Source organism: Lampris incognitus, chromosome 17 (assembly GCF_029633865.1).
Source record: "Lampris incognitus isolate fLamInc1 chromosome 17, fLamInc1.hap2, whole genome shotgun sequence".
NCBI lineage: Eukaryota > Metazoa > Chordata > Actinopteri > Lampriformes > Lampridae > Lampris > Lampris incognitus.
Genome location: NC_079227.1, coordinates 21,912,781 through 21,937,612, shown reverse-complemented (window position 1 = coordinate 21,937,612; position 24,832 = coordinate 21,912,781). Strand labels below are relative to the sequence as shown.

The window sequence follows — 24,832 nt, the reverse complement described above, 5'->3', positions numbered from 1 at the left end:
GGCACTCTGATGGACATTTAGTGTACTGTCTTGGTTTGGAAAGAAGATAGAAAAGGATGCCAATGCCTGACAATGGCTGAAGTCAAGACATAGGCACAGTGTGTGTGTGTGTGTGTGTGTGTGTGTGTGTGTGTGTGTGTGTGTGTGTGTGTGTGTGTGTGTGTGTGTGTGTGTGTGTGTGATTTACAACGAGTTAAGTTTAGATGCTAGCACCTATCTGTCCCTTTGGCAGTTCAATGACATTCGGCCACCGCTGCACAATCACCCCAGACAGAACCAACACAATCTCACACCGTCATATTATTTCAGGGTCCACCAGGGTCTGAACACGAAACCATGGCAAAAGAGCCTTAAAATGGAAGGGGTGTGAATGCGAGAGACTGGATTAATGTTTGTGTTAGGAGGGAGGGCACCTGCATACAAGCACACTCCACGGATCACCCACGACAAGTGATCGACAGTAGCTGTTGCAGAACAGGTGTGCATACCTATGTGGTCTTGTTATACTTGTGTGGTACACTCATGTCGATGTGTGTGTGTTTGTGAGTGTGTATATGTGTGTGCGCGCGTGGATGCGTGTGTGTGTGTGTGTGTGTGTGTGTGTGTGTGTGTGTGTGTGTGTGTGTGTGTGTGTGTGTGTGTGTGTGTGTGTGTGGGTCAGAGACAGTGACAGAGAGGGAGACACAGGGTGGGGTGGGGGTTGGGAGCTGAGGGGGGAAGTGTCCAAGCCTCCTCCCCATAAATTCGGGGGGACGCCCAGCGCGCTCTGGAGCCGACTCGTCCAGTCACTGTGATCATATGATAGAGAGTCGAGCCACACTGTTGAATACCGACACATCGGGCAGACAAACAGGAGGCTTTGGCGAGCGGAGAGTCAAATCCAGATAAAACCTGCAGAGTGCTTAGAGCCCGTAGGGTAACTCTCCACCGCGTTGGTCGACAGCAGGGGGAAAAAAGAAAAAAAATCAGCTGCGGAAAAGTAGGCTGCCAAAAAGAGGAACGATCTGAAACTGAGAAAAGTCGGATATAGGGAAACAGTTGGGGGGAGGGCTCGGTCAGCAGAAACACACACGGTGTATTTTTCTAAGCGCAGCCTATTGAAGTGTTTTCTGGTTCCGCTCGGCGTTAAAAGTTTTCCTTCTTGACCAAACTTTCGGGGGCGACCATTAAACTCGACGTAAACGTCGGACGGCGGATCGAGGCCGGATCCCGCTGGGTCTAGTGCATCGCCTGAAAAGAAGACCTTTTCCAGGACGCCAGTTTTCCCACGGCACATTCCTGTGACGCTGTTGTTGTCGTCGCTGTTGTTGTTGTTTTGTTGTTGTTTTAGCTCTTAAAAGTGTTATTCTATAGAGTAGATCTTGCTCTCTAACGCCATGGTTGGGGAGACAGAGGTGAAGGACAGACCTAAGTCCAGTCCGGACTATCTAATGCAGCTCATGAACGACCGGAAGGTGATGAGTTCGCTGCCCAACTTCAGCGGGATCTTCACGCATCTGGAGCGGCTACTGGATGAAGGTAAGCCGGCGCTGACTTGGCTCGCGGTTAAATGCGACAGGGGAACGTTGTCGTTGAACTTGTGGAAAAGCGGACCCCATTGACCTATGATGTGTTTTTACTATTTTGGGCATCTACAACGAAAAGACGCAAACGTTGCCCTCGGCGCTGTAAGTTTTGCGAAATGCAAACTTTTACCAAAAAGTGTTAACTAAACAGATGCGTTTGGATGGGGTCAAGTCGCTGCCTTAAATCATATGGGAAAGGGATGGGCTGATTTGTGCTTGTGAACAGCAGACAAACGCTCAATGTGAGGCAGTGGTGCTTGCAACAAACAGACAGTTGTTGGTCTCTCCCGGTGACCTAATACGCAGGCTTGTGTGAATGGGGCAGCCCATCCCTGACCAGGCACGAGGACATCTCCATGGGGGAAAATATGTGATTTGGAACCGTTTACAGTCCTCAACGCCTGCTGTCTTTAAGCATGCTCAATAATCCAGGTAAGGAAAAGTTGAGTGACCTCCTCAGTCTCAAGTGACTGCAGGTATCCCCAACCTTATAAACAATACAGCTGCATAATGACTGAAACCAACGATCGATTTCATATACAGATTACCATGACCATTAACTAGAGTTGCCATGCGTACGATTCGTAGAGGATTGGAGAATAGTTGCAGTCACAGCATTGTATTGTAAGATGGCTACAGATGTACTCTTAGCCCCCCCCTCCCCCCCATATGCCCCTTTTCCACTACATGGTACCGGCCCAACTCGACTCGCAGAGTGTCGTTTTCCATTACCGTAACGGTACCCGCCTCAGTGTAGCTGGTCTGCATTGACTTTGGTACCTGCCCCAGTTTTCGTGGAACCTCGACAAAGGTGGGTACCCGAAAAGTGGTAACAGTTACTGAAATGCCGGTGCTTTCCAGTAATGGAAAAGGAAAAAGTCGAGTTGAGCTGGTACCATGTAGTGGAAAAGGGGCATGTTATAGATGGCCTCTTTGACTCCCCGTTCACACCAGCGTGCCTTCATATCAAGGGTGGTCATGGTAATTTATGTATGAAACCGATCATTGGTTTTGGTAGTTGTGCCACTGTATTGTTTATAAGCGTTGAGACGCCTGTAGTCAGGTGAGCCTGAAGAGGTCACTTGGATGAGTGATCCAACTTTCCTTAACTTGAGCCTGTTGTTCTGTATGACTGATCAATGTGTGCTACGTTTCAGCGGTTTGACCAAGTTTAAATCAGTTCCAAGTCTCACAAAGGACACATGCATTCAGATTCAGAATACACATGACCCCTGGTTGCTGGTTTTTTTTTTTACAACACAAACCAATTTATAGTTAATTGCAAGGAAGGGAAATGAAACAATGTGAATAAACTCAGCTACGCACACACCATCTGTTCAATTTTCAAAGGTTATACTACAGCAAAAGGGAAAGCAAAAAAAAAAAGTTCCTTATAGTTCAGTTTAGCTCCATAGCCAACATACTTTGGGAGATTGTCATGACGTGTTGATAGATAACCTTTTACACAGAAAATGAGGGACACAATTACAAATAAAAAGTACTTACAGCTTCTGTCGTTTTATCAAGTGTACTGGTCTTTGGGAAATAGTTGTTGCTATTGTTGCTGCAGTGTTGAGGAGCCGAAACTTTTACTCTCTTATACTTTCATAATGAGACGTAACAAATAAAGAATCTTGAAATACAAACACTTGTTCAGCTGCTTGATATTTCTGAAAGACTGCTTGATACTTGTTAAAGTGGTAAACAAGTAATTTCAGAGTTAACCAGTTATATGAGCCAGTAAGTAGACAGTGGCTGATGCTTCCATTCACTCGTTAGGCAACGACAAGTCACAGTGCAGCAATCCTTGCTCTCTGACTTTTTGACCTCCACAGTTTGGTAAGTCGGCAAGCTTACCTAGGAGTCCAACTTTCATTTCCTATGCGATTATATAGGGATAAGTGTTGTGTTTTCTCTTTTATTTGTCTGTTCCGTCACTATGGGCCATCGTCTGGGGACAAGGTTTCACCTTGCGTAGCATGGAGGAGGTGTGCCTTTCTCACACATTGTCAGGGTGCGTTTGTGGCATATTTGGAAACACTGCCATCCGGTCTATATATAAACATGACAGGTTGAAGTGTGGCGATAAGGCCTGTACTAGCGCCCCTTTTTATCCTTATCTCCCACTACTGCCTTCTCTTTCGCTCGTCTTCCCCCCAGTCGTCTGTTTGCCTTCACGTGCCATACATAACGTCTTTTCCGCTAAAATTTGATGTTAAATTTCTGTTAGCTTGCGTTCTGCGAGTGTGTGTTTGCCCGTATGTGGACGACCACATGCGCGCCCTTGTGTCCTTTCTTTGCGCGAGTGTGTCCTTTTAATTGTCACCTTTGCGTCTGAGGTCAGAATGGGTTATTAGAGGATCATAGTTGTCATTGTAGCTGTGGCTGTAATTACAGAGCCTTGCTGTAGTTATTATGGTCAGACTTATCACTCAGGGCAGGGGAGACGTGCCTGTCGGCTTGCTTAGGTCAGATGATATTTGTGCCTCAAGGCAGCTATTCTGTCTGTGCGCGCGCGCGTGTGTGCGTGCGTGCGTATGTGTGTGCGTGCGTGTGTGTGTGTGTGTGTGTGTGTGTGTGTGTGTGTGTGTTGTGCATGTGTGGGGTTTGACTGTGGCCCCGTCGCTTGTTATTATGTCGCTAACATGCCATTACAAATGCATCATAGGGTAGCGGTGGTCATTTGAGTTGCCCATAAACAAGCCGATGGGCAGAGAAACACATTGAGTCTGGTCAACGTACAGGTTTCACACACACACACACACACACACACACACACACACACACACACACACACACACACACACACACCGGACTCACGAATTAAGTTCTTATCACCAAATCTAAACCAAAGCTGTGATTTATGTAAAAAAAAAAAAAGAAAAAAGATTTTAATGTAAAAATCAGCAGGTTCAATACAATTTTTCCAATATTTCTGTGAATTATCAACATTTCAAACCGGTATTTGCCATCATTATCCACGGTATCAATGTGAACAATGTCATTTTCATTTGGTTTTCTGTTAATGTGCTGCATCAAATGCCAAGCCAACCCTTATCTGTCTATCCATGGGTACATCTGTCTATCTCTTTGGCTCTCTCTCTCTGTCTGTCTGTCTCTCTGTCTATCTGTCTCTCTCTCTCTCTCTCTCTCTCTCTCTCTCTCTCTCTCTCTCTCTCTCTCTCTCTCTCTCTCTCTCTCTCTCTCTCTCTCTCTCACTGTCTGTCTCTCTGTCAGTCTGTTTCTCTCTCTGTCTGTATGTCTGTCTCTCTCTCTGTCAGTCTCTCTGTCTATATCTTTCTCTGTCTGTCTGTCTCCCTGTCTGTCTCTCACTGTCTGTCTCTCTGTCAGTCTGTCTGTCTCTGTCAGTCTCTCTCTCTCTCTGTCTGTCAGTCTCTCTGTCTATATGTGTCTGTCTGTCTGTCTGTCTGTCTGTCTGTCTTTCTCTTTCTGTCTGTCTGTCTGTCTCTGTCTGTCTGTCTGTCTGTCTGTCTGTCTGTCTGTATGTCTGTTCTAAACCAGTATTTCACAGACACTGGTAGTTACAGTTGGTGTGTGTGCATAAAATCCTGTTAAAGCAAGAGACAAAAACACAGACCCGCTGTTAGATATGGAGCCTGATTGTTAACCTCTGTGTGAAATGAACGTCACATTCTGTCTGCCCTGTCTATCTCGCTGTGGAGATTCTCAGTACCACACTGATGAGTCATCAGTGTGAATACTGTCCCCCACCCCCTGACTTGGATAAGCCCACCCATCTAAATTGATGGACATCCTTGATTCAAATCGAATCCGTTCGTTCAATCTTAAGTTTTTCTTTCTCTCTCTCTCCCTCAGAGATTGGTAGAGTACGCAAGGACATGTACAATGACACACTGAATGGAGGCGTGTCTGATGGACGGGAATGCAAGGAGCTTCCAGAAGCTATTGGTCCTGTGGCTCAGCTGCAAGAGAAACTCTACGTACCTGTCAAAGAATACCCAGACGTGAGTGGGCAGATTCTTGACCTTTGACCAATAGGACAGTAATTATTGATTTTTCAGTCTTGTTTATCCTTCTTTTTTTTTCCTTATCTTTGCTTGCCAAGAAAACTATGCCAAAAGTCAGTTTAGTTTTGAGCAGGGGACTCTTCATTTGAACTACATCTGCTGGACTAATTTTGACTAAGTCATCTGTATGAACATCTGAGTTTCAAATCTATAAATAAAAGCTGGATAAATTCTGAACGCCATCTCAAGATTGTGATGTCAAAAGACAAAAAAAAAGCCTCTGATATAACCCCAAGTCACTTAATTTGTGATATAGCATGATATTTAAAAAGTTTAAATAGGCAGCCCAACTCTTTTTATGCAGCAAATGTAAAAATGTTTGGGTGCCACTAAATCCAGTGCAGCGTTTCAGAATAATAGCCAAAATGATCTTCTTCATTCATTATGTAGCTCCCATGACAGGTTGTCCTCATTCAAATGGCGGAATGCCAGCAGGGTGCACGCACACACACGCACGTGCATACACATCTAGACATGCACTCATGTACATGCACACACAAGCGCAAGTGGAACAGTTGAGATCAATGTTAAATATAGAGACCAGTGTCAAGCCTACGTTTGTGTGTGTGTGTGTGTGTGTGTGCGTGCGTGCGTGCGTGCGTGCGTGCGTGCGTGCGTGCGTGCGTGCGTGTGTGTGTGTGTGAGCAAGAGAGAGCAAGAGCGTGTGTGTGTGTCTCTCTGTTTCTTTATATGTTGACACTGGTTGGTTTAAGTCAAGGGTTGTCTTTAAGAATGGGAGAAGGTGTGGCAATTCTTTCAGAAGTGAAGATTAGGTTACTGAATGATAAAGAGTGAGAGGAAGAAATGGAGGTAACAGATGGTCTGAGACAGAGGCGGAGGGAGAGAGAGAGAGATGGAGCGAAAAGGGAGAGGGACGCAGGAGATAAAGACAATCACATTAGGTCTGGAATAAGCAAAATGGCCCTTGTAAAGAGCGAGAGAAGGACAAACGTATGGGAGATAAACAGGGACCGGGCCAAGAGGGACAGTGAGAGAGGGAGTGAGAAAGATAGACGGAGAGTGGGATTGAGATACAGATGAGAGGGATAAAGGCAAGAGAAACACACACACACACGGAGAGGCAGCTGTCTCGTTAATCACTCAGTCTTTGCGACAGATAAGGTTGAGAGAACGCCACTGTCCCACATGCCATGAGCAGCAGCCAACACACATATTATAAGCTATTTTTGTCTGACTGCACGCCACAGACATGCACTAACACACACACACACACATATTCAAAGCACATGCTGATGCCCGTGCCCTCTGTAAAAAGAATTTCCCTTCTTTGTTATTGTTTACATATCTTGTCTTCATTTCGGGCCTCCAGCAGATTTCTGAGAGTCTTTTGTCTTGCAGTTTAACTTTGTGGGGCGAATCTTGGGCCCACGTGGACTCACAGCCAAAACACTGGAGGCAGAGACAGGCTGCAAGATCATGGTGCGTGGCAAGGGCTCCATGAGAGACAAGAAAAAGGTATGTTCACATCCTCTCATCCACTTGTTCATCTATCTATCTGTCTGTCTGTCTGTCTGTCTATCTATTTGCCTGTCTGTCTATTTGTCTGTCTGTCTGTCTATTTGCGCACAGTGTACATACAAACACAGTTAATGTCCTCCTATCTTTATATCCTCCCTCTAGTCCCAGTGAGTTTTCGTTGCTTATTTTTTTCCTGGTCTTGGTGTTGGATCCATTTGTCCTCCCTTCCTCTCTCCTGGTGCCGGCTCTTGGACAGAGTCAGTATTAGCCGTCCAAACGGCAGGTGGAGCAAGTCCAGCATTCCATCCCCCTCTCTCCAGAACATTCCCTACCCTACACACACCCCTCTGAGGCAAAGACACAGAGAGACAGGGAGATACACAGAGAAGGGGAGAGACACACACACACACACACACACACACACACACACACACACACTGGAAGGAAACAGGAAGCGAGAGAGAGAGAGAAAAATAAGAGAGAGAGTAGTTGACTTTTTTGTGTTAAAATGAAATATCTGACTTGTCTCGACACCTCTCAAGCACAATCTGCGCACAACATGCTAAGTTAAATGTACGCCACTTCAATTTCAAGAGAGATGGATAAAGACAAAGAGAGACTGGATGATGACAGAAAGGTGAATAGACGAGAGAAAGAGAGCAGCAGGGGAGAATGATAGAAGATATAGGTACGGGGAAGGGGGGAAGGGAGAAAGAGTGAGAGGACAAAAAACAGAGGGAGAGCATTGAGTGCGACAGTAAAAACAGCTTTACATTCAGAAGAGCAACATGGTTATTTCGTGAGTTTGATAACACTTGTCTTGGATCTTGCATATTACCTTGAATCCTGTGAGGCTGGAAGCGTGTTTGCACGCCTACATGCCTGTATCTTCAGTTCCTGTTTAAAAAAAAGTGCCCCATATAATTAATGCAAAGTTTTCCTTCCATCTCTGCAACAATATGCCAGTAGTGCCCATGGTGGGTCCAAGCATTCAAAATTTGCATGTTTAGATGTGTGTGTGTGTGTGTGTGTGTGTGTGTGTGTGTGTGTGTGTGTGTGTGTGTTTGCTTGCATCAGGAGGAGATGAACAGAGGAAAGCCCAACTGGGAGCACCTCAGCGAGGACCTCCATGTGCTGATCACAGTAGAGGACACACAAAACCGCGCACAGATCAAACTACAGAGGGCCATTGCGGAAGTCAAGAAACTACTCATCCCAGCTGTGAGTAGCACACCGACCCTCGCCGCCGACCCTCGCCATCCACACTCGCTGTCAGACCACGGCACACTGTGTGAGAGTTCACTATTTTGATGTGTGTGTGTGTGTGTGTGGCTGAAAGGGGGAAGAGGGTTTTCAATCCAAGTGTGTACGTGCTTGTGTACATGTGCGTGTGTGTGTGTGTGTGTGTGTGTAGGTTTGGGTTTACGTGTGTGTGAGTGTGAGAGAGAGAGTGTAAGGGGTTAGGGTAATTAGGGAACATGCATGAAGAGGTTTCCATGGTAACCCCTGGTTGTTTGAAAGGCCGAGGGAATGAATGGAGAGTCTGTTCACTCGTTCTCCCACTCGATCACTCCTTTCACGCGTTCACAACTCACTTCATTCCCAGCTACTGGCTACAGTGTTCCCTTTCTCATTTTCTGTCCACACAAGAGGGACATTTTGATTGCGCTCCTCAGCATTTCTCACATTCCCTAAACCACCTACCCCTCTGCCCCTACGCACATGCAGCGGCACAAACACACACAGACACAAGGGCACACATGCGAGGACAACTAAAAACACCCGTTTGGATGTTGCACACGCACACCCACACACACACAAATACATGCTTATGCTTGCAAATACGTGTGAGCATGCTGGATTTTCTTCTCCATAAAACAGCAGCTTGTTCTACAACCTTAATATCCACACTCACATGCACATAGACAGACACACACTCACAAGTTTCCAGTCATTCCTGGATGCTTAGGCGTTACCTTTTTCTTTTTTTTCTAAAATCTTTATGCTCATTGATCATCACAAATTTAAGTAGCAGAGGACGTCTGGAGCTGGTCATTATGTGAAGCATGTGGTATGTACATAGCGGTGTAAATCAACCTGCCTATCCCTCTTCACCTATTCACACCACTCTTACAGTCACGCATGCACACAGACACACACACACAGGCTTGTGCACACCTACAAACGCACACTTGCACAAAACCGTCTTTCAGATCACAAGGCTCCTGTCTTCCTTCTCCTACATTATTTTTAACAATAGAGTCATACTGAAAACGCCAGCAGAGAGGAGTCTCTGTTGCTGTTGTCAGCTGTCAGTCTCTTCTCTGGTCACGTCCAGCCAACCCCAAACACTAAAGTGGGAGGAGGTGTCTTGGCTGTCAGAAACATAACACCTGTTGGTCAAACCATACGTGTGTGTGTGTGTGTGTGTGTGTGTGTGTGTGTGTGTGTGTGTGTGTGTGTGTGTGTGTGTGTTTGGAAGTGTGAGCACGCGCTGTGTGTGTGTATGTGTGTGTGTCCATGAGCATGAAGTGCAAGATAATGATATGAGTTAGTTTAACCATGCTGACCTTGCTGTCTAACTGAAAATCACTCAAGCTGTTCACAGAAGTGTAACCTGAGCTTAAGCTAATGTGTTGGACACTGACTAGGTCCTGCGTGTCTAGGGTACAATCAACTCTGTTTCAGACAATTCAAGAATTCTTATGGCAGTAACAGCAACGAGAAAGGAAATTGTACCTTGTGTATCCTTTCAAATAAAAATGATTTTAGTGAAAAACCATCATTTTAGTGACCTTTCAGCCAATCAACAATTGGCCTCACAAAAGTTTGTTCATTTGCATGTCTAATGGGTGAATTTTGATGGCGTTGGGGGTCTTTGTAAGGAAACCATTGTTCTTTTTATGTGTGTGTGTAGGCTGAGGGCGAGGACAGTCTGAAAAAGATGCAGCTGATGGAGCTGGCCATTCTCAATGGAACCTACAGAGATGCCAATATCAAGACACGTAAGAATGACATCATCAGTAATGGCGCTTGGGGTTGGGAGACAAAGGAAGTCTATTAGCACAGGAGTCTACTGTACATATGAACAATGCCTCTATTTCGCCTGTTAAATTGACTTTTTTGTGTGTTGTTTTGTCCTCTCTTTGTTTCCATCTATGGTGGCTGTTTGATTTGTATATACATGGGTGGGTGTAAATGTTTGGTTGTGTGTGTGTGTGTGTGTGTGTGTGTGTGTGTGTGTGTGTGTGTGTGTGTGTGTGTGTGTGTGCATGTCTTTGTGTCTACATGTGTGTGTTCATATGGTCGCCTTTATGTTATATGTCTGTGCGGACGTGTGTGTTTGTGCACAGCTACAGTGGCCTTTTCTCTAGCATCCCCTCAGGCACCTCGGATTATCACAGGTCCATCTCCTGTCCTGCCTCCTACCTTGAGGAATCCCCCTCCTGTCACCACGCCAACCCTAATGCCTTTGATTCGCCAGATCCAGAGCTCCGCACTCATGCCGGGAGGCAATCACCATCCAGCTTTGATGCAGCAAGCGCCAGAATCTGGAATCATCTACACGCCCTACGAGTATCCCTACACACTCACACCTTCCATACTGGAATACCCCATTGACTCAACTGGAGTATTAGGTAAATGCCCTCAAGCAGTCAACCGTACAACTTAATCATATAGACACATGCAACCCCCCCCCCAAAAAAACCCAAAACAAAACAAAACTGCACACTGCAGGGCTAACTATGTTGTCTTTCTGTGTTTGCAGGTATGGCTTTTCCAACCAAAGGCTAAGTGATAGCAAATCCCCTTCAGCACACACATGGACTGGCTCGCAGAGACCCCTACATATATACTCTATATAGCAAACACAAAGATTGCTCATACTTATATTCCCTGACAGTTGTGATTTATCCATTCCTGCACCCATTTGATTTCCTCTCTTAAGTAGCTGACTTGCAGACTACTGTTGTGGTGTGATAGAGTAACATATTTAACATTTTTTTTTTAGATAGTCCAGCTTCAGCTTGTATTTTTAACATCTCTTAGTTAATGTCAATGAGTGATAAAGCTTTTGTTTGTGATTAAGTGTTAAACTTGTTTTGATAAGAGAGGTATCGAATGGCCTTGAGCACTGTCAAGGTTGAATATGCTAGTGACAAAGTAGTGGTTTGAACTTACAGATACTTTTATTACTGAATGCAAGTAAGGGGAGTGTAGATGCCCACAGAGAGACTAAAAATTGTGTCTCTTACAAATGCGATGTTTTTTCTTATTTCAATCCTTAACCTAAAACACTTTGTAAAAGCCTGGATTCACTGACATTGGTGCTATGGATTGACTGTGTAATGATGAGTAACCTGCTGTGTTCTGTTTTGGAAATGTCAACGCGCTATAAGCAGGTGCCATGACCACTAAGGTACGACGCCACGACATGAGAATCCATCCTTACCAAAGGGTAATGACCACAGACAGAGGTTAGTTAGCTCCCCAGCCACTCTGTATCTGCTTGTGAGTGTGTGTGTGTGTGTGTGTGTGTGTGTGTTTGTGTGCACGCGTGCGAGTTTTCCATGTTGACCAATATCACTTTACATGTATGCACAATGTGGCATGTTTAAAAAAAACAGCTCAATATCAGCTAAAATGTCACACTGAACCAGTCATAATGTGAAATGTGGAGAAAAAAAATGCATTTGTCCTAGTGAAAAGTATAACAACTGGAGAGACCATGTTAGGGGTGCCGTTGCTGGCGTTATCTTTGCCCGCCTGTTGGATAAAGTGGAATGCTTGTAGGCCGGGGCCCTCTCAATTAGAATGGATCATTCCATTCATGTGACTCAGTCCTTGTGACTGGAGAGTTGAAATTCTTCAATAGAAGTTTTGTTGTCTATCTGCTCCCGACTACTTTTTGACCTTCAAACAAACAGGGAGTTTTATTTATATTCAACTCGTCATTCCAGTAACTTCTACTCTGTTTTTATATTAGAAATTGTTATTTTGTGTCCAGTGACTATATGACACTTTAAAGTGATTGTCTTCCTCTGAGGGTCGTTCAATGAGATTGTTGGCTTTTTTTTTCTTTTTTTTTTACTACTAAAACACAGCGTGTGATAACTACTGAAGTCTGTGTTACAAGCTCTTTTGTGTTGTATACTGTAGTTTGTGGTCTTATCAGTTGCCCACTGGAGTCTATCAACCGGGCTGTTTACAACTTTCATATATTTCTTAGCCAGAGTGGTGCTGTTGTCATGTATTTAGCTGCAAAATTGAATTTGTATATAGGGATTTTAAGGATTTCAAAGCTTCTCAAAAACGCCGCTTGGAAGTACTTTACAGTATTTTTAGTTGTTGTTTTTTTTTCCATTGATGTTGTTTCTTTTCTTTTTACATTATGCTTTTATAGGAGAAGAGTCTCAATGTATCCATGTAAACTTTTTTTTTCCAAAAGTATATAGCTATTACAATTTAGTCACGATGCAAGTGGCGGTGGAATATTTTGCTATCTGTATTTATGATGAGGTGAAACTCTCATTTCACTGGCCTCGTGACTGTTTTATGCAATAGAAGTGAACTAGCTAGCTACAATGTGTGTGTGTGTGAGCGGTGGTGCTCTTGTTGTACACGATGAACAAAAATCACTAAAAGGCAATAAAGTTGAATATTGAAAAAAAAATATTTAAAGAAAACCAAAGCCTCTAAATTCATTGTAGTTAGAAAAAAATGTCTATTGATAATTTATTTCTTAATTCCGCCTAAAATCACCATCTTTTAACCTCTCATTGCTGTCTCTTACAAGGGGCCTTCTTTGCTTACTGTAGTTCATAATCAACAATCCTTTGCTTAATCACAACAGTTAATCATTAAGATCTTTGGCCTGCTGTTCAACAGCTCTAATTGTTACTAAGTCGAAGCGTTTCTGAGGCCCAGATGCTCTTTTCGGAGATAAAGGTCACTCTCTCACCCAAACGAAACCATGATATGTGTCCTTCTCTACCCATGGTTTCACTGTCTGTCTGTGCCAGGCGTAGCCCAGCTAGCATGACTAGTATCACTGTAGCAACAGTCACACTGTGAGAGGGGTGTGTAAAATATCATCCTGCAAAACACCTCAGGAAAACATATGAGCATCTGCATCCAGCCATTCTTTGTATCAACCTTCGCCCGTTGATGCGGGTCTTTATGAATGGTATGCAGTGATCATAAGGGTGTTTTATACGTCCCCTACGTCTTACCCCTCACATTCTGTGACTGCAGTAGATCTGCCATGTTGTCATCCTGACGCCACTAGCTGACACTAATCTCTCTTCTATCTTTTTTCTTTTTATGTCCCCTTTTTGTTTTCCTTCGTTTTTTTCCACGTCTGTCCGTCTGTCTGTCTAACTCTAGCTGCCACGGCAACTAACCCATGACCCTTGACCTTCTGACTTTTTCGCCCACTGATGACCCGCCCATCTCTGCCTGCTGGTGTGTTCACTGGCCCACGGCCCCGCCCTTCCCCCAGTACAGCCAACCAGAGACCAGCAAAATGGGAACAACTTGGCTGCTTCTGTCTAGCCCAGCCAACCAGAGGACAGCGATCATGGGAGTAAACCTCACAGGAGCCGCCCATCACCAAGTCCTAACCAAATGTGCCTTTCCTCCAAAAGTCCAAAGCCAAACCGTCATTCTAGAGATCTAACGTTTGCGACTCATAGCCAAAATATCAGCCCAATATAGTCTTTTTCATTAATAATTAGTAGACTTTCCTGGAGACCTCTCCCATTCCAGTCCAGGGCTACTAAACCAGTTCCAAGCTTTGCCAAACTGTCTCCGTAAGCTGCCCTGGTCTGTAAGGCTAGCACCAACCCCTGACCCACACTCCCCTCATCTGATGCAATAATATTGACTACGTTAACAGCATGGTAACTATACTGATAGGATGTTAAATTTTACCTAACCCAGCACACTGACCCCCTGTGAACACCAAGTTTGAAAGGATACTTTTATATTTTGGATTTAACTATTTTTCCAAATCAGACGCTTGCCTTACTACCTGCATCTAGTCTTTATTTACCTTGAAAAATGGCTAGTTTGCATTTTTAGTGTTTTCCTAGATAGTTTGTTCGCAGCTAGCAGTATCTACCAGTTTGGAGATGGAATGCTAACAAGCCGTGCTTCAGAAATGCCAGGTGTTTTTTTTCTCGTTTTTCTTTTTTTTTCTTTTACCACATTGTGGCAAGTGCTCGGTAAGGAAAAATAACGAACCGAAATTCAAAATGTCAAGGTATTCCTCTGAGTGTATCTAAATAGGTGAAGCCTCGTTGTTACCCAGTTACTGGTATGTAACTCTTTTGTGTTTACCAGACCTCACTTCCTGTCTTGGACTAGACTTAAAACTACGTCTGCCTTTCTGAACAACAGTTGATAAGCACATATGCATGTCATGCCTGTGCTTGTTTATTCACGCACACACACACAAACACACACACACACATACACACACTGAGGGAAAATTGCACTCCTTTTTTCAAAATATAATGGACGCTGTTTCTCTTCCACAATGATGCCTTTGCCTTTATCGCTCTACAGTATTGTAAGAGTTTGAACAACAGTGCCTCTATTTATTAATAATGATGGGATTAAGTTACACACACACACACACACATATTTTAACCGCAATATGGGTTTATTCCCTTTGTGAAATAAATGATGCCATGGACTTTTTTTTTTTTTACGAAGATTGATCAGGTCAAATTTCAATATGTCACATCTGTCATTTTAATATGGCTTTACATGCCTAACTGTTTTTAATTTGTATATTAGAGCCAAAAAGTGGCTCAACTGAATTAGATGTGCATTGCAGTATTTCGAGCTGCCGCCATATCAGTAGGTTTTACTGAGCCCCAGTTACAATGCCTGATGTGTTTATGTGAGGACAGGAGGCCTCATCAGAACAGTGTTATATTTTAGTTGTCTTTTTTTTTTTGATTGTTTTGTTTTCTTGCCATGTTTAGGGAGTTGGATATGTCCATTTTGTGTATTTTGCATTTTGTGTATCCACTTTTTGAGAACACATACAATTTGACTGTGCTTTGTCTGGTGTGTGTGCTGCTTTTATATGAGATCCACGGCTCCATTTAGTGCACCCAAACCACCTGTTGCCATGAGAGGAAAAAAAGAAAGAAAAGAAATGGAGTCATATAACATCTGTAACAAGTTTACAATGTATTTTTATATTCTATTTTGTACGTGAAAATAACATTAAATGACCTTTTCAGATGAGAACAGTATGCCTTATTATGGTGAATAAATTGATGACTATAACTGTTCTTTAACCTTCATGTTATATCAAACCTATTGACATCCATGAGTAAAGTGTAACATTATATTTTCATGTCCTGGTTTGCTGGAGTTTCTGATGTTCTCTGTATTAACTTGAGCCTTTCAGATCAGAGTTGCTTCCCCTCTGTGCCTTTTCGTATGTAAGTGTGACATTTAACAGTGTAGCACAACAATAATCTACTTTTCAGTGCCAAGTATAGGCTACTAACTGTCACCACCTCTGTGATTATTAACCACTTTAATTATATCTGTCTGTGCTTTGGTTTCCTTCAAGACACAACAGGAGTCGGATGATAGAAATAAAGATGTGTGTTGATCGATGAACTTTTAACTTTTTAGCCTATTCAGAGTAGGAATAACTCTTTGTACTGGAAAGCAATTAAGCACACTATTAAACTGTTGTAAAACTAACAAACTTTGTCGCTTTTTCTCTGTAGCTGTTAATTGTGCAAGCCAGCTTCCTTCCTGCGTACTAATCTCCAGACTCTCCCTACATACACAGGGGGGGGGGGGTGAATACTCTGCAAGTATGGCATGAGCGAACCCACCGATTCACCATAGGAGCACGCCGAAGCTAGGCCATGCTAAATGTGGGAAAAGAGTCGTGACATGTTTCCTCTCACTTCCCTTTTCTGTTTTTCTTGCAACTCTTGCAATTCATGTGGGCATTACTGAGATGTGTGTAATAAGAGACAACAAAACTCCCCCAGCTCACCATGGTTTCCAACAGGCATGCAGCTGTACAACTGTGGAAAAGGGGGGGGGGGTGGTGGTTCAGGTTAGAAGCATTGGACGGCCTGGGAATTAAAGGGAAATCGATTGTGCAAGCTCACCCACAAACATCTGCAGAGTAAATATTACAAAAGGATCGCTGTCACTCCCTGAAGTGTAGTATCCCTCTGAGCACAGCGGTAACAAACTGCCCACGTTGTTTTATAAGTCCAACCTTTGCTTTATTTTTTCCTCATGGAAGTGTGAACTTTCAAAAAAATAATAAAAATAAACAAAATTCTAAATGCATGACACACACATACACAAATATTTTCTAATACAAATTGAGGATTACATTGTACCAGTATGCACTTTACGGCGTAAGAAAACATGCGCAGGGTTTTCCACGGCGAATGTTACAGTGGGTGGATCATTTGTCCTCTCTGTGCCCTTCCTGCCTCCATTGTGGAGTTAGGGGGTGATATTGAACTTTGGGCTTGGAGTTTAGCCTGGTCTCTGTTTGTAACCCCTATCCCTGGTGGCAGAGAGAGAAAGGACATTATCTGACTGCTGTTGGCAGCCCATCAGACAGGAGGCAGGGGGAGCGAAAGTATTGACAATCTATTCTGATGGCCAGGGAGAGCGGTCCGAGATAGCGAGAGAGAAAGGGAACTTTGTGTGTGCATGTGTGGCCACAAGCACACACGTGGGTATGCACTCTCGTCTGTTTTTCCTGGTTTTTAGCATAGCTTTGTGGATACATGGGGGTTTCTTCCAGTCCAGAATGAAACACTCCTCAGGCATCTGGTAATGTACTCTGCAGTCTACCTCAGCCATCGCCAACACCAGGTCCCACAGTTCCTACCCTTCACAATCAGTGTGTGTGTGTGTGTGTGTGTGTGTGTGTGTGTGTGTGTGTATGTGACTGTGTGTGTGACTGTAAGAGTGGTGTGAATGGGGGAAGGGGGAAGAGGGATAGACAGGTTTATTTACATCGCTATGTACATACCACATTCTCCATATAATGACCTGCTGCAGTAGTCCTCTGCTTGTTAAATATCTGATGATCAATGAGCAGAAAGATTTTCGCTAAATACTGGAACTCCTAAGCATCGGGGAATGACTCGAAACTTGTGTTTAAATCGCTCTCTCCCTCCCATTTTCACTCTCCCTTATCCTCTTTCCATGTAAATAAGGCCAACTCCCCCTAACTTCCACACACCCCTCTGAGGCAGTTTAAAGACCCAACACTGTCTTCTTGTCTCCTTGACAACCACCATACACTGGGGTCCTGTCGTGGCCCCTCTGTCTTTTGTGTTTGGGAAGAGGAGAGAGAGAGAGAGAGAGAGAGAGAGAGAGAGAGCGAGCGAGAGAGAAGAGAGAGAGAAAGCAAGGAGGAGGTGAGGGTTAAAAAGAAAACGAGGATGATGATGAAAAACACGACATCAAATATTTTTCTCAAAACCGCTACTTTGGTGAAGTCGTGATTAGTGGGGGGAGCAAAAATGAGCGACATTTTGTCTTTTGTGTGAGTATGTGTGTGTCGCAGAGAAAGAGAAGATAGACACAGAGTGGAAGAGAAAGTGAGAGAGAGAGAGAGAGAGAGAGAGAGAGAGAGAGAGAGAGAGAGAGAGAGAGAGAGAGAGAGAGGCCTAAGGCTGAAAGGGGCATTGTGGGAAGACAGTGGGCACACTGGGCAGCAATACAGAGAACACTAACTCACAGATCATGCCAGAGTCTGAAAACACCCACTGGGCAACAATGGTAAACTTCATCGCTCCACTTGGCCCATGCTGAATACACACATACAATGGCTGAATCCAAATAAGATGGTCTGTTATTTGTGAAATTCCTTCAGTGCCTCTGTCCTTTTGACTAACAGCAGATGGCCTGTGTTTTCATATGCGTGTGCGTGTGTGTGTGTGTGTGTGTGTGTGTGTGTGTGTGTGTGTGTGTGTGTGTGTGTGTGTGTGTGGTCTCGCTTCATTTTCTCATTGTAACAGTGGTTATATTTGTAAGGTGGGAAATCACACAGAATGTGGTGTTGGTCAGACAGGTATCATTTGGCAGCCATCTAGTCTGTTTTTCTCTCAATTTTTGCGGTGTGATTTTCAAATAAAGTCTTATTAATTACTCTCACGTGTTCTTTATCAATCACGTCTAAAATGAGCAAGGTAATCAATCAAACCTTTTTTCCAATGTGAGAAATCCACTTATAAACCTGGCCCTTCTTTGGCTTGCTTACCCACCTTGCCCCCTTTACTAAATCAGCTTACTCTAGCGGTTTGCTGCCACCCCGTGTAATATTGAAGTAAACACCTCAATGAAAGTTGCCATTCGCTCACTGGTCTGCAGTCAGTTTTGTGTTTTGCTGTCGTTTACAAAGTATTTGTCCTTGAGTACAAGAAGCAGATCTTAGGTCTGTGAGAGTCAAAAATCACCAGCTTCACAAAAAAATCAAGGCCGCGGTTGTATGCAGTTGCCCCATCGGTCACCATTCTTAAATAATTTGGAGTGTTGATTAGAAGACCTGATGGGAGATGTTCTCAATGACATTGCCTGCATTGTCTATTTTCCCACGTTCCATAACTGTTGGTTTTTACGTCATTGTCGCTCGACGTCAACCACTTTACGGCAGAGCGTGCTTGCTGGAGGTCAGACGCAAATTCAGTCCCGTAAGCGTCCCGTAATATGGACAGCCTAACATTTTAACCTCCAAATCGCAGTTTGGAGATTAAAAACTCACAGGATATAAAATTATTTGCCAATAGTTTAGGCGGCAACTCGCGCAGACCTGGTTTTGTTTAAATTTTTGAAAGCGCCGGGATTAAAAGCGTCGTTAGCTAGTTTGCTAACGTAAGCTAGGTCGACGAGGCTAGGCGTTGTAACGTCTAAATTTTCGCCTAGTTAGCCCTTGATATTGAAAAGCCATGGATAACAATGCGACAGGGTCGGGAGGATTCAAAGCAGGTCTCGGAAGTCTCTTTGGAGGCGGTACACCTGAATATTCCAACACAGAGCTCGCCGGTGTACCCCGTAAGTGTCATGTACCTTATGTTGTCTTATCTGTTTTCACATCGACAAAAATACATTTTGTACTGCCTGATAATGTAATTGATTAGGCAATCAGTTACAATGCATGCCGTTACCATACTTGCTAACATATCACAAGTCATAGATTGATGTAGTCGGTAAACTGAGAGTTGTGTTGTAATATCTTTAAAGTGACTGGAATGAGTCCTCTTTCGCCCTACCTCAATGTCGACCCTCGTTACCTGGTGCAGGTAAACCACGATTATGTTGCTGGCTGCCAATTATAGTTTTGTCAGTTACAATTTTATTAATGATTACAGTCTTTACACAATAGATTATGTAGAAATATATTTGGTTCGTGTTTTCTTCCATGTACCAATGCATATGTAATTTTCTTTTAGGATACGGATGAATTCATACTGCCAACTGGGGCCAATAAGACCAGAGGGAGATTTGAACTGGCTTTTTTCACCATAGGAGGTTGCTGTATGACAGGTGAGAGACCATGATCAACCCATAGCCAAATATGTTATGTTATTCACCCTTCTCAAATTAGTTTAACGCTGTCATTTGGTGCGTATCGAATTTATACTGATTGTGCTTTCCGGGATGTTATCTGCATTGATAGACTTGGTGAAATGGGGGGAGATGAAGAATGTCAAAGATATTTGAAAATAAATTGGGAATCTTATAGTATATCTGAACTTTCTGAAGTTGTTTAACCTAGGATGTGATTCTATTCATTTGAATTCAGTTGGTGAAAATTAACCACCCTCCTTTACCTCTTTACTTTCTTGTGACTGTAGGAGCTGCATTTGGATCATTAAATGGTTTTAGGATGGGCATTAAGGAGACCCGTGATATGGCATGGTCAAAACCTCGAAATGTACAGTGAGTATGATTTCAGTGTGAAGTCCATCAGTTACAAGCATTCCAAAATAGGTGACTTGACCCCTCTTCTAAACCAGTGATACTGAATCATTTGTCGAGGAGTGCAATGTGTACAGGTTTTCATTCCAACCCAGCACTACATCGTTTGATTTCAATAATTAGCATGCCATCAACCAGAGGGGGGGAAGACTTTATTGGTGAAATCCAAGGGGTTTAGTTTTAGGTTTATTATGAAAACCCATATACTCACATGACTCTCTATGGCAAACATTTGAGTTCCAGTGCTCTAAAGTACCTCTTCCTTTCTCCAGGATTTTAAACATGGTGACAAGGCAAGGCGCATCATGGGCAAACACGCTCGGTTCTGTTGGTAAGCACTTTCTCCTCTATTTCTTCATTATGATGTATTTGTACAGGGGTTGTTTTAAATAAAATTTCTAGTTGTATATGGGGCAGTCAAGAGCTAATTTTGAAGTTGTCCCTTGACCTGAGGGCATCTTAAATGAAACTAAAACTATCATTGTGTGATGATACCTCACTGTGAAGTGAGGAGAAAGTTGAATCAGTTCATCTGGACACGTTTATTGGGAGAAACGTTTCATCACTCATCTAAATTACTTTTTCAATCTCAACTGACTGCAGGCATAATGACCCAAACTAATGATCGGTTTCATATGCAAATTGCCTTGACTGTTAACTAGAGTTACAATGGCCATGTGTACTATTATTAGAGAATTGGCGAATAGTTAGCGGCACGGTGGCTCAGTGGTTAGTGCAGTCACCTCACAGCAAGAAGGTCCTGGGCTCAAGCCCCAGGGTAGTCCAACCTTGTGGGTTGTCCTCTGTGTGGCGTTTGCATGTGCTCCCTGTTTCTGTGTGGGTTTCCTCCGGGTGCTCCGGTTTCCTCGCACAGTCCAAAGACATGTACACATGTGTCTGTTGAATCGGCCGTACTAAATTGTCCCTAGGTGTGAAATGTGTGTGTGTGTGTGTGTCGGCCCTGTGATGGTCTGGCGGCCTGTCCAGGGTGTCTCCCCGTCTGCCGTCCAATGACTGCTGAGATAGGCTCCAACATCCCCGCGACCCTGAGAGCAGGATAAACAGCTTGGATAATAGATGGAATGGATGGATGGAATAGTTGCAATCACGGCATTTTAAGATGGCGACAGCTGTCTCTTAGCTCCCCCTCCTCGGTTCCAGGATGGTCACTCCCAGTTCACATAGGTGGCCTCTTTTACTCCCTGTTCAAACCAGCATTCCTCCCTATTAAGGATGTGCACATCCTCATCCTTTAAAGAGTAGCCACTGGCCTGTATGTGGGTATAGATTGGGGAGTCCTGGCCTGATGAGGTAGCTCTTCTGTGTTGTACCATCCTCCTCACCAGCGTCTGTTTGGTTTCCCCGATGTACAAGTCACGGCAATCCTCCCAGCACTTAACAGCGTACACTATACTGCTTTGTTTGTACCGGGGGACCCGATCTTGGGGTGGACTAATTTCTAGCGCAGCATATTTTGGAGTTTGAAATCAGCTGAGACGCGGTGTTTGGAAAATACATGTCTCAACTTTTCTGACAGTCCCGCCACATATGGAAACACTGCTGGTTTATGCTTAGACAGCTGTTACCAGATTACCATAGTGAGGGCTTCATTCATTTATTTACAGTTGTAAACTGTTTTTGAATAATCTTTGTGTTGCTCCGGTGTCATGTAATAGAATGTCATGCAGCAGTATGTGAAATATCATTTTTGTGCTTATAAGGTTGTCAGTTTATACATTTTGTGTGCTAATCAGGCATACAAACTTGTCACCTTTCGACGAAATTCGTCATTTTAAATCCAAAATGGGTCATCTATGTGATTCGTGCTGTGATCCGATGAGAAATAATTGGGGGGGATCGAGAGCCTGCCTACTCAAAGTGACATACATAGAAAGACAGTGGAGTGCAATCTGATGCTGTGGATGTGCGTTTGGATGCCTGTGAATAGACTGTCAACAGTCAGCACCCAGTCAATTAGCTAGTCACAGTACAGTGTGAGCCCAGACCATCAGTCTGTGACCTGCTGTGTGGAAAAAGATGAAACAAAGTTACCACAGTGGTGCATGCCAGCCCTGAAACTACAGAGAAGGCATCGACTGAAAACCGAAAAATACCTGCCAGTCAGAAAATCTGAGGTAATAGATCAAATTGGAGGAAACAATAATTGTTAGCAAGCCAGCTAATATTGTTAAGGGAGGATGCTAGGTACGGGAGGTGGACTGCACACTCTGTAAGAACATGCGGGCAGCAGGAACCACTGACGAACGCCAATGGCAGCAGAGTCTGCTGAAAAAGTGACAGCAGCAGAGCAAGTATGACTGCCAACCATCCGGCAGTGCTCAGGAGAGCAAAAGGCAGACAGCTGAAGAGAAGAGGGCAAGGCAGAGGGATACAGCAAAACAGCAAAAGCGGGCCCTTGAGACACTGGTCCAGGTCAAGAAGAAAAATAAGGACAGACCCTTCTAGCCCTGTCCCCCTGCCAGTCCTAAAGCATAGGATACTCATTCATATTCACATATGTAATTTTTCTTTTAACATGGCATAGAGTGGATATGGGGGGTAATAATTTTGAAGATAATTGTAATTAGTTGTGTACTTGGTGGGGCTGCCCTTTGTTAATTTTCTTTGTAACTGAGTATATCATGTAAAGGCACTTAATAAATTAATATTTAGTACTTTATTTTGCTCAATCTTGTAGTTCTGTTAGCTTGTGATCAGCACCAGAGTATTCTTAAGACATCAGAAATTAGCATTTAGTAGTTTATTTTTTAATATAAAAAAAATCTCCATGGGAACATAGCCCCAGACCCCCCCCCTAGCGGGTCTGTGTTTTTCTCTGCTCACACATCCTTCTCAACCTTTTCACCCCTAACCAGTCTGCATTCCTGGCTAATGTACTGCAGGTGCTCTGTCTTTTCTGCCTGGGAGAACAATTTTCTACTTTTTGAAATTAAGTTGACGTAACTTGACTGTCATGTAAGACTTGTGACATAGTTCTACCTCTGAAGAATCGATGTGCGTGTTTTGTTTCCAATGCAGCGCTATTATACAGTATCTTTGGCGTGGCAATAGAGAAAGCCAGAGGAGCAGAGGATGACATCAACACAGTGGCTGCTGGAACACTCACTGGGATGCTTTTCAAATCAACAAGTGGGTGTCCTTTATCTGTGTTTGTGTCTTCAACAGTATGTTGCATCTCTATGGAATGTGTCATGGTGTATTTTTAGCCTTTGTTTGATGGCATTTGAAAAAGAAAAACTTCGTATGAGTCGTCCCCCCCATAATCTCAGAGCACACAGTTTAAAAACATGTTTTCTTGCTGTTTTGTTTTCCCAGGTGGCCTAAAGGGTGTGGCCCGTGGAGGCTTTGTTGGTTTGGCATTATCTGGCGCCTACGCTCTCTATAACAACTGGGACCACCTCACTGGCTCTTCCTCTTCCTCCAGGCTGTATTAAATTGTCCCACACAGCAGGCCCCAGCAGTCGGGCCAAATACCTCTGGATCTCTCTATTTCCTACATGAAATCAAAGTGCACAGCTTTTAACCACAGCACCAAGATAAAGACTCTGGTCTAAAAGCAGTGCACTGCAAAGGGACTTTGATTGATTTTGGCCCCACTTCCCTGGCTCCTCTGTTACCACCACCCGCACTTTTGGTGTGGATCATTCCAAGGAATTCAGAAATAACTGCAAAAGAAGTTGTGAGAATATGCACTCTATTTGAGTTGGAATTCCACATCTAGTCCCTCCAAGGACACTTGCTTCTTTTCCTTCTCTTTACCCCCTGGGGTATCCACAGTGTGAAGACAATTAGGCTAATTAGGCTAGGTCTCTAACAGAGAGTTTAACCTGTTCATTTGGCCTTGTGAGAATGTTTGTGGAAGTGTGTCTTTTAATGTATTATTGTATCATGGCCAAATGTACAGTTACTTTGGAAATTTATTTGGTCCTCCAAACTGGTGTTAAAAATTGTGATGTTGTCACATCAGCTGTACTTGCCCTTGAATTTTGGGTTAAATGAACCAATATAAAATTTGGAAGATAAATTATTTCTCCCCCAACTAGTCTTCCCCTGATCAGTTTGATCGTCCAGATCTGGTCATTGATCCCCCCCGTGGTCTTTTGACCTTGGACGTTGGACATCAGTCTGTCATCTAACTAAATAAAGACATCCATCCAGAGACTCGCTAAACACACACCAAGGCCTTACAGTCAGTTGAACTATGGTAATGTATTACCTATAATATACCTAAAGTGGGCACTATTTTCTAGTGCAAGCCTGGATCTTGGTCTGTGTGGACATTACTCTAAAACTTTCCTGGAAGAATGCATTGCATTGTTGTCTCCATCCCGCTGTACCATAAATAAATATATATGTACTTGGAACATTTCAGAATGATTTTGTCATCAATAGATTTTATTGTGAAGATTTAGACTACAGAGGCAATCCAGAGGATCAGGGAGAACATGAAAGACAGGAAGGTCATCTTTACATCGGAGCAGTTTATACTATGTAGGGTTCTGGCACAATTGTATGTTTTATTATACCGCTGTAGTACACGGTAATTATATAGTATACACAATGTTTAAACATTGCACATCAGGAACATGTACATGACTTAAGTCTGCTGTGGGGTAATGAAGAAATAATAAATGTAGTGAATGGTACACAAGGGAACATTCTGGAGAGAGAAGTTCTTTGGCCTAAAGACAATTCAAAATCAGTAAGTCCGGTACTTTCGTA

The 24,832-nt window shown here is 43.5% G+C and overlaps 2 protein-coding genes across 5 annotated transcripts; both read left to right on the top strand.

Annotated features, from left to right (window-relative positions):
• Positions 1–782: 782 nt before the first annotated feature.
• qki2 (QKI, KH domain containing, RNA binding 2) lies at positions 783–15,820 on the top strand. 3 transcript variants are annotated; one of them, XM_056297260.1, is made up of 8 exons: positions 783–1,518; positions 5,403–5,551; positions 6,974–7,090; positions 8,171–8,314; positions 10,011–10,098; positions 10,447–10,731; positions 11,497–11,571; positions 13,481–15,820. In XM_056297260.1, exons 1-8 carry the CDS (start codon positions 1,377–1,379, stop codon positions 13,501–13,503), a joined length of 1,023 nt encoding a protein of 340 aa, XP_056153235.1. In that variant the 5' UTR covers positions 783–1,376; the 3' UTR covers positions 13,504–15,820. The 3 variants fall into 3 exon arrangements, with proteins under 3 accessions (XP_056153235.1, XP_056153234.1, XP_056153236.1); XM_056297259.1 differs by having other exon boundaries at positions 11,494–11,571; XM_056297261.1 differs by lacking the exon at positions 13,481–15,820 and having other exon boundaries at positions 10,863–13,457.
• A 2,955-nt stretch (positions 15,821–18,775) lies between these two features.
• Positions 18,776–24,474, top strand: timm23a (translocase of inner mitochondrial membrane 23 homolog a (yeast)). Of its 2 annotated transcripts, XM_056297284.1 has the most exons (7): positions 18,776–19,162; positions 19,352–19,410; positions 19,561–19,654; positions 19,966–20,050; positions 20,362–20,420; positions 23,129–23,239; positions 23,426–24,474. In XM_056297284.1, exons 1-7 carry the CDS (start codon positions 19,057–19,059, stop codon positions 23,542–23,544), a joined length of 633 nt encoding a protein of 210 aa, XP_056153259.1. In that variant the 5' UTR covers positions 18,776–19,056; the 3' UTR covers positions 23,545–24,474. The 2 variants fall into 2 exon arrangements, with proteins under 2 accessions (XP_056153259.1, XP_056153260.1); XM_056297285.1 differs by lacking the exon at positions 19,352–19,410.
• The last annotated feature ends 358 nt before the right edge of the window (positions 24,475–24,832 follow it).

Excerpts from the sequence above, each read along its gene's own strand:
- qki2 (XM_056297259.1), top strand. The coding sequence starts at position 1,377 with ATGGTTGGGGAGACAGAGGTGAAGGACAGACCTAAGTCCAGTCCGGAC. Across the intron at positions 5,552-6,973 it reads CTGTCAAAGAATACCCAGAC|TTTAACTTTGTGGGGCGAAT; the intron begins GTGAGTGGGCAG and ends TTTGTCTTGCAG. Across the intron at positions 10,099-10,446 it reads AGATGCCAATATCAAGACAC|CTACAGTGGCCTTTTCTCTA; the intron begins GTAAGAATGACA and ends GTTTGTGCACAG.
- timm23a (XM_056297284.1), top strand. The coding sequence starts at position 19,057 with ATGGATAACAATGCGACAGGGTCGGGAGGATTCAAAGCAGGTCTCGGA. Across the intron at positions 19,411-19,560 it reads ACCCTCGTTACCTGGTGCAG|GATACGGATGAATTCATACT; the intron begins GTAAACCACGAT and ends ATTTTCTTTTAG. Across the intron at positions 23,240-23,425 it reads GATGCTTTTCAAATCAACAA|GTGGCCTAAAGGGTGTGGCC; the intron begins GTGGGTGTCCTT and ends TTGTTTTCCCAG.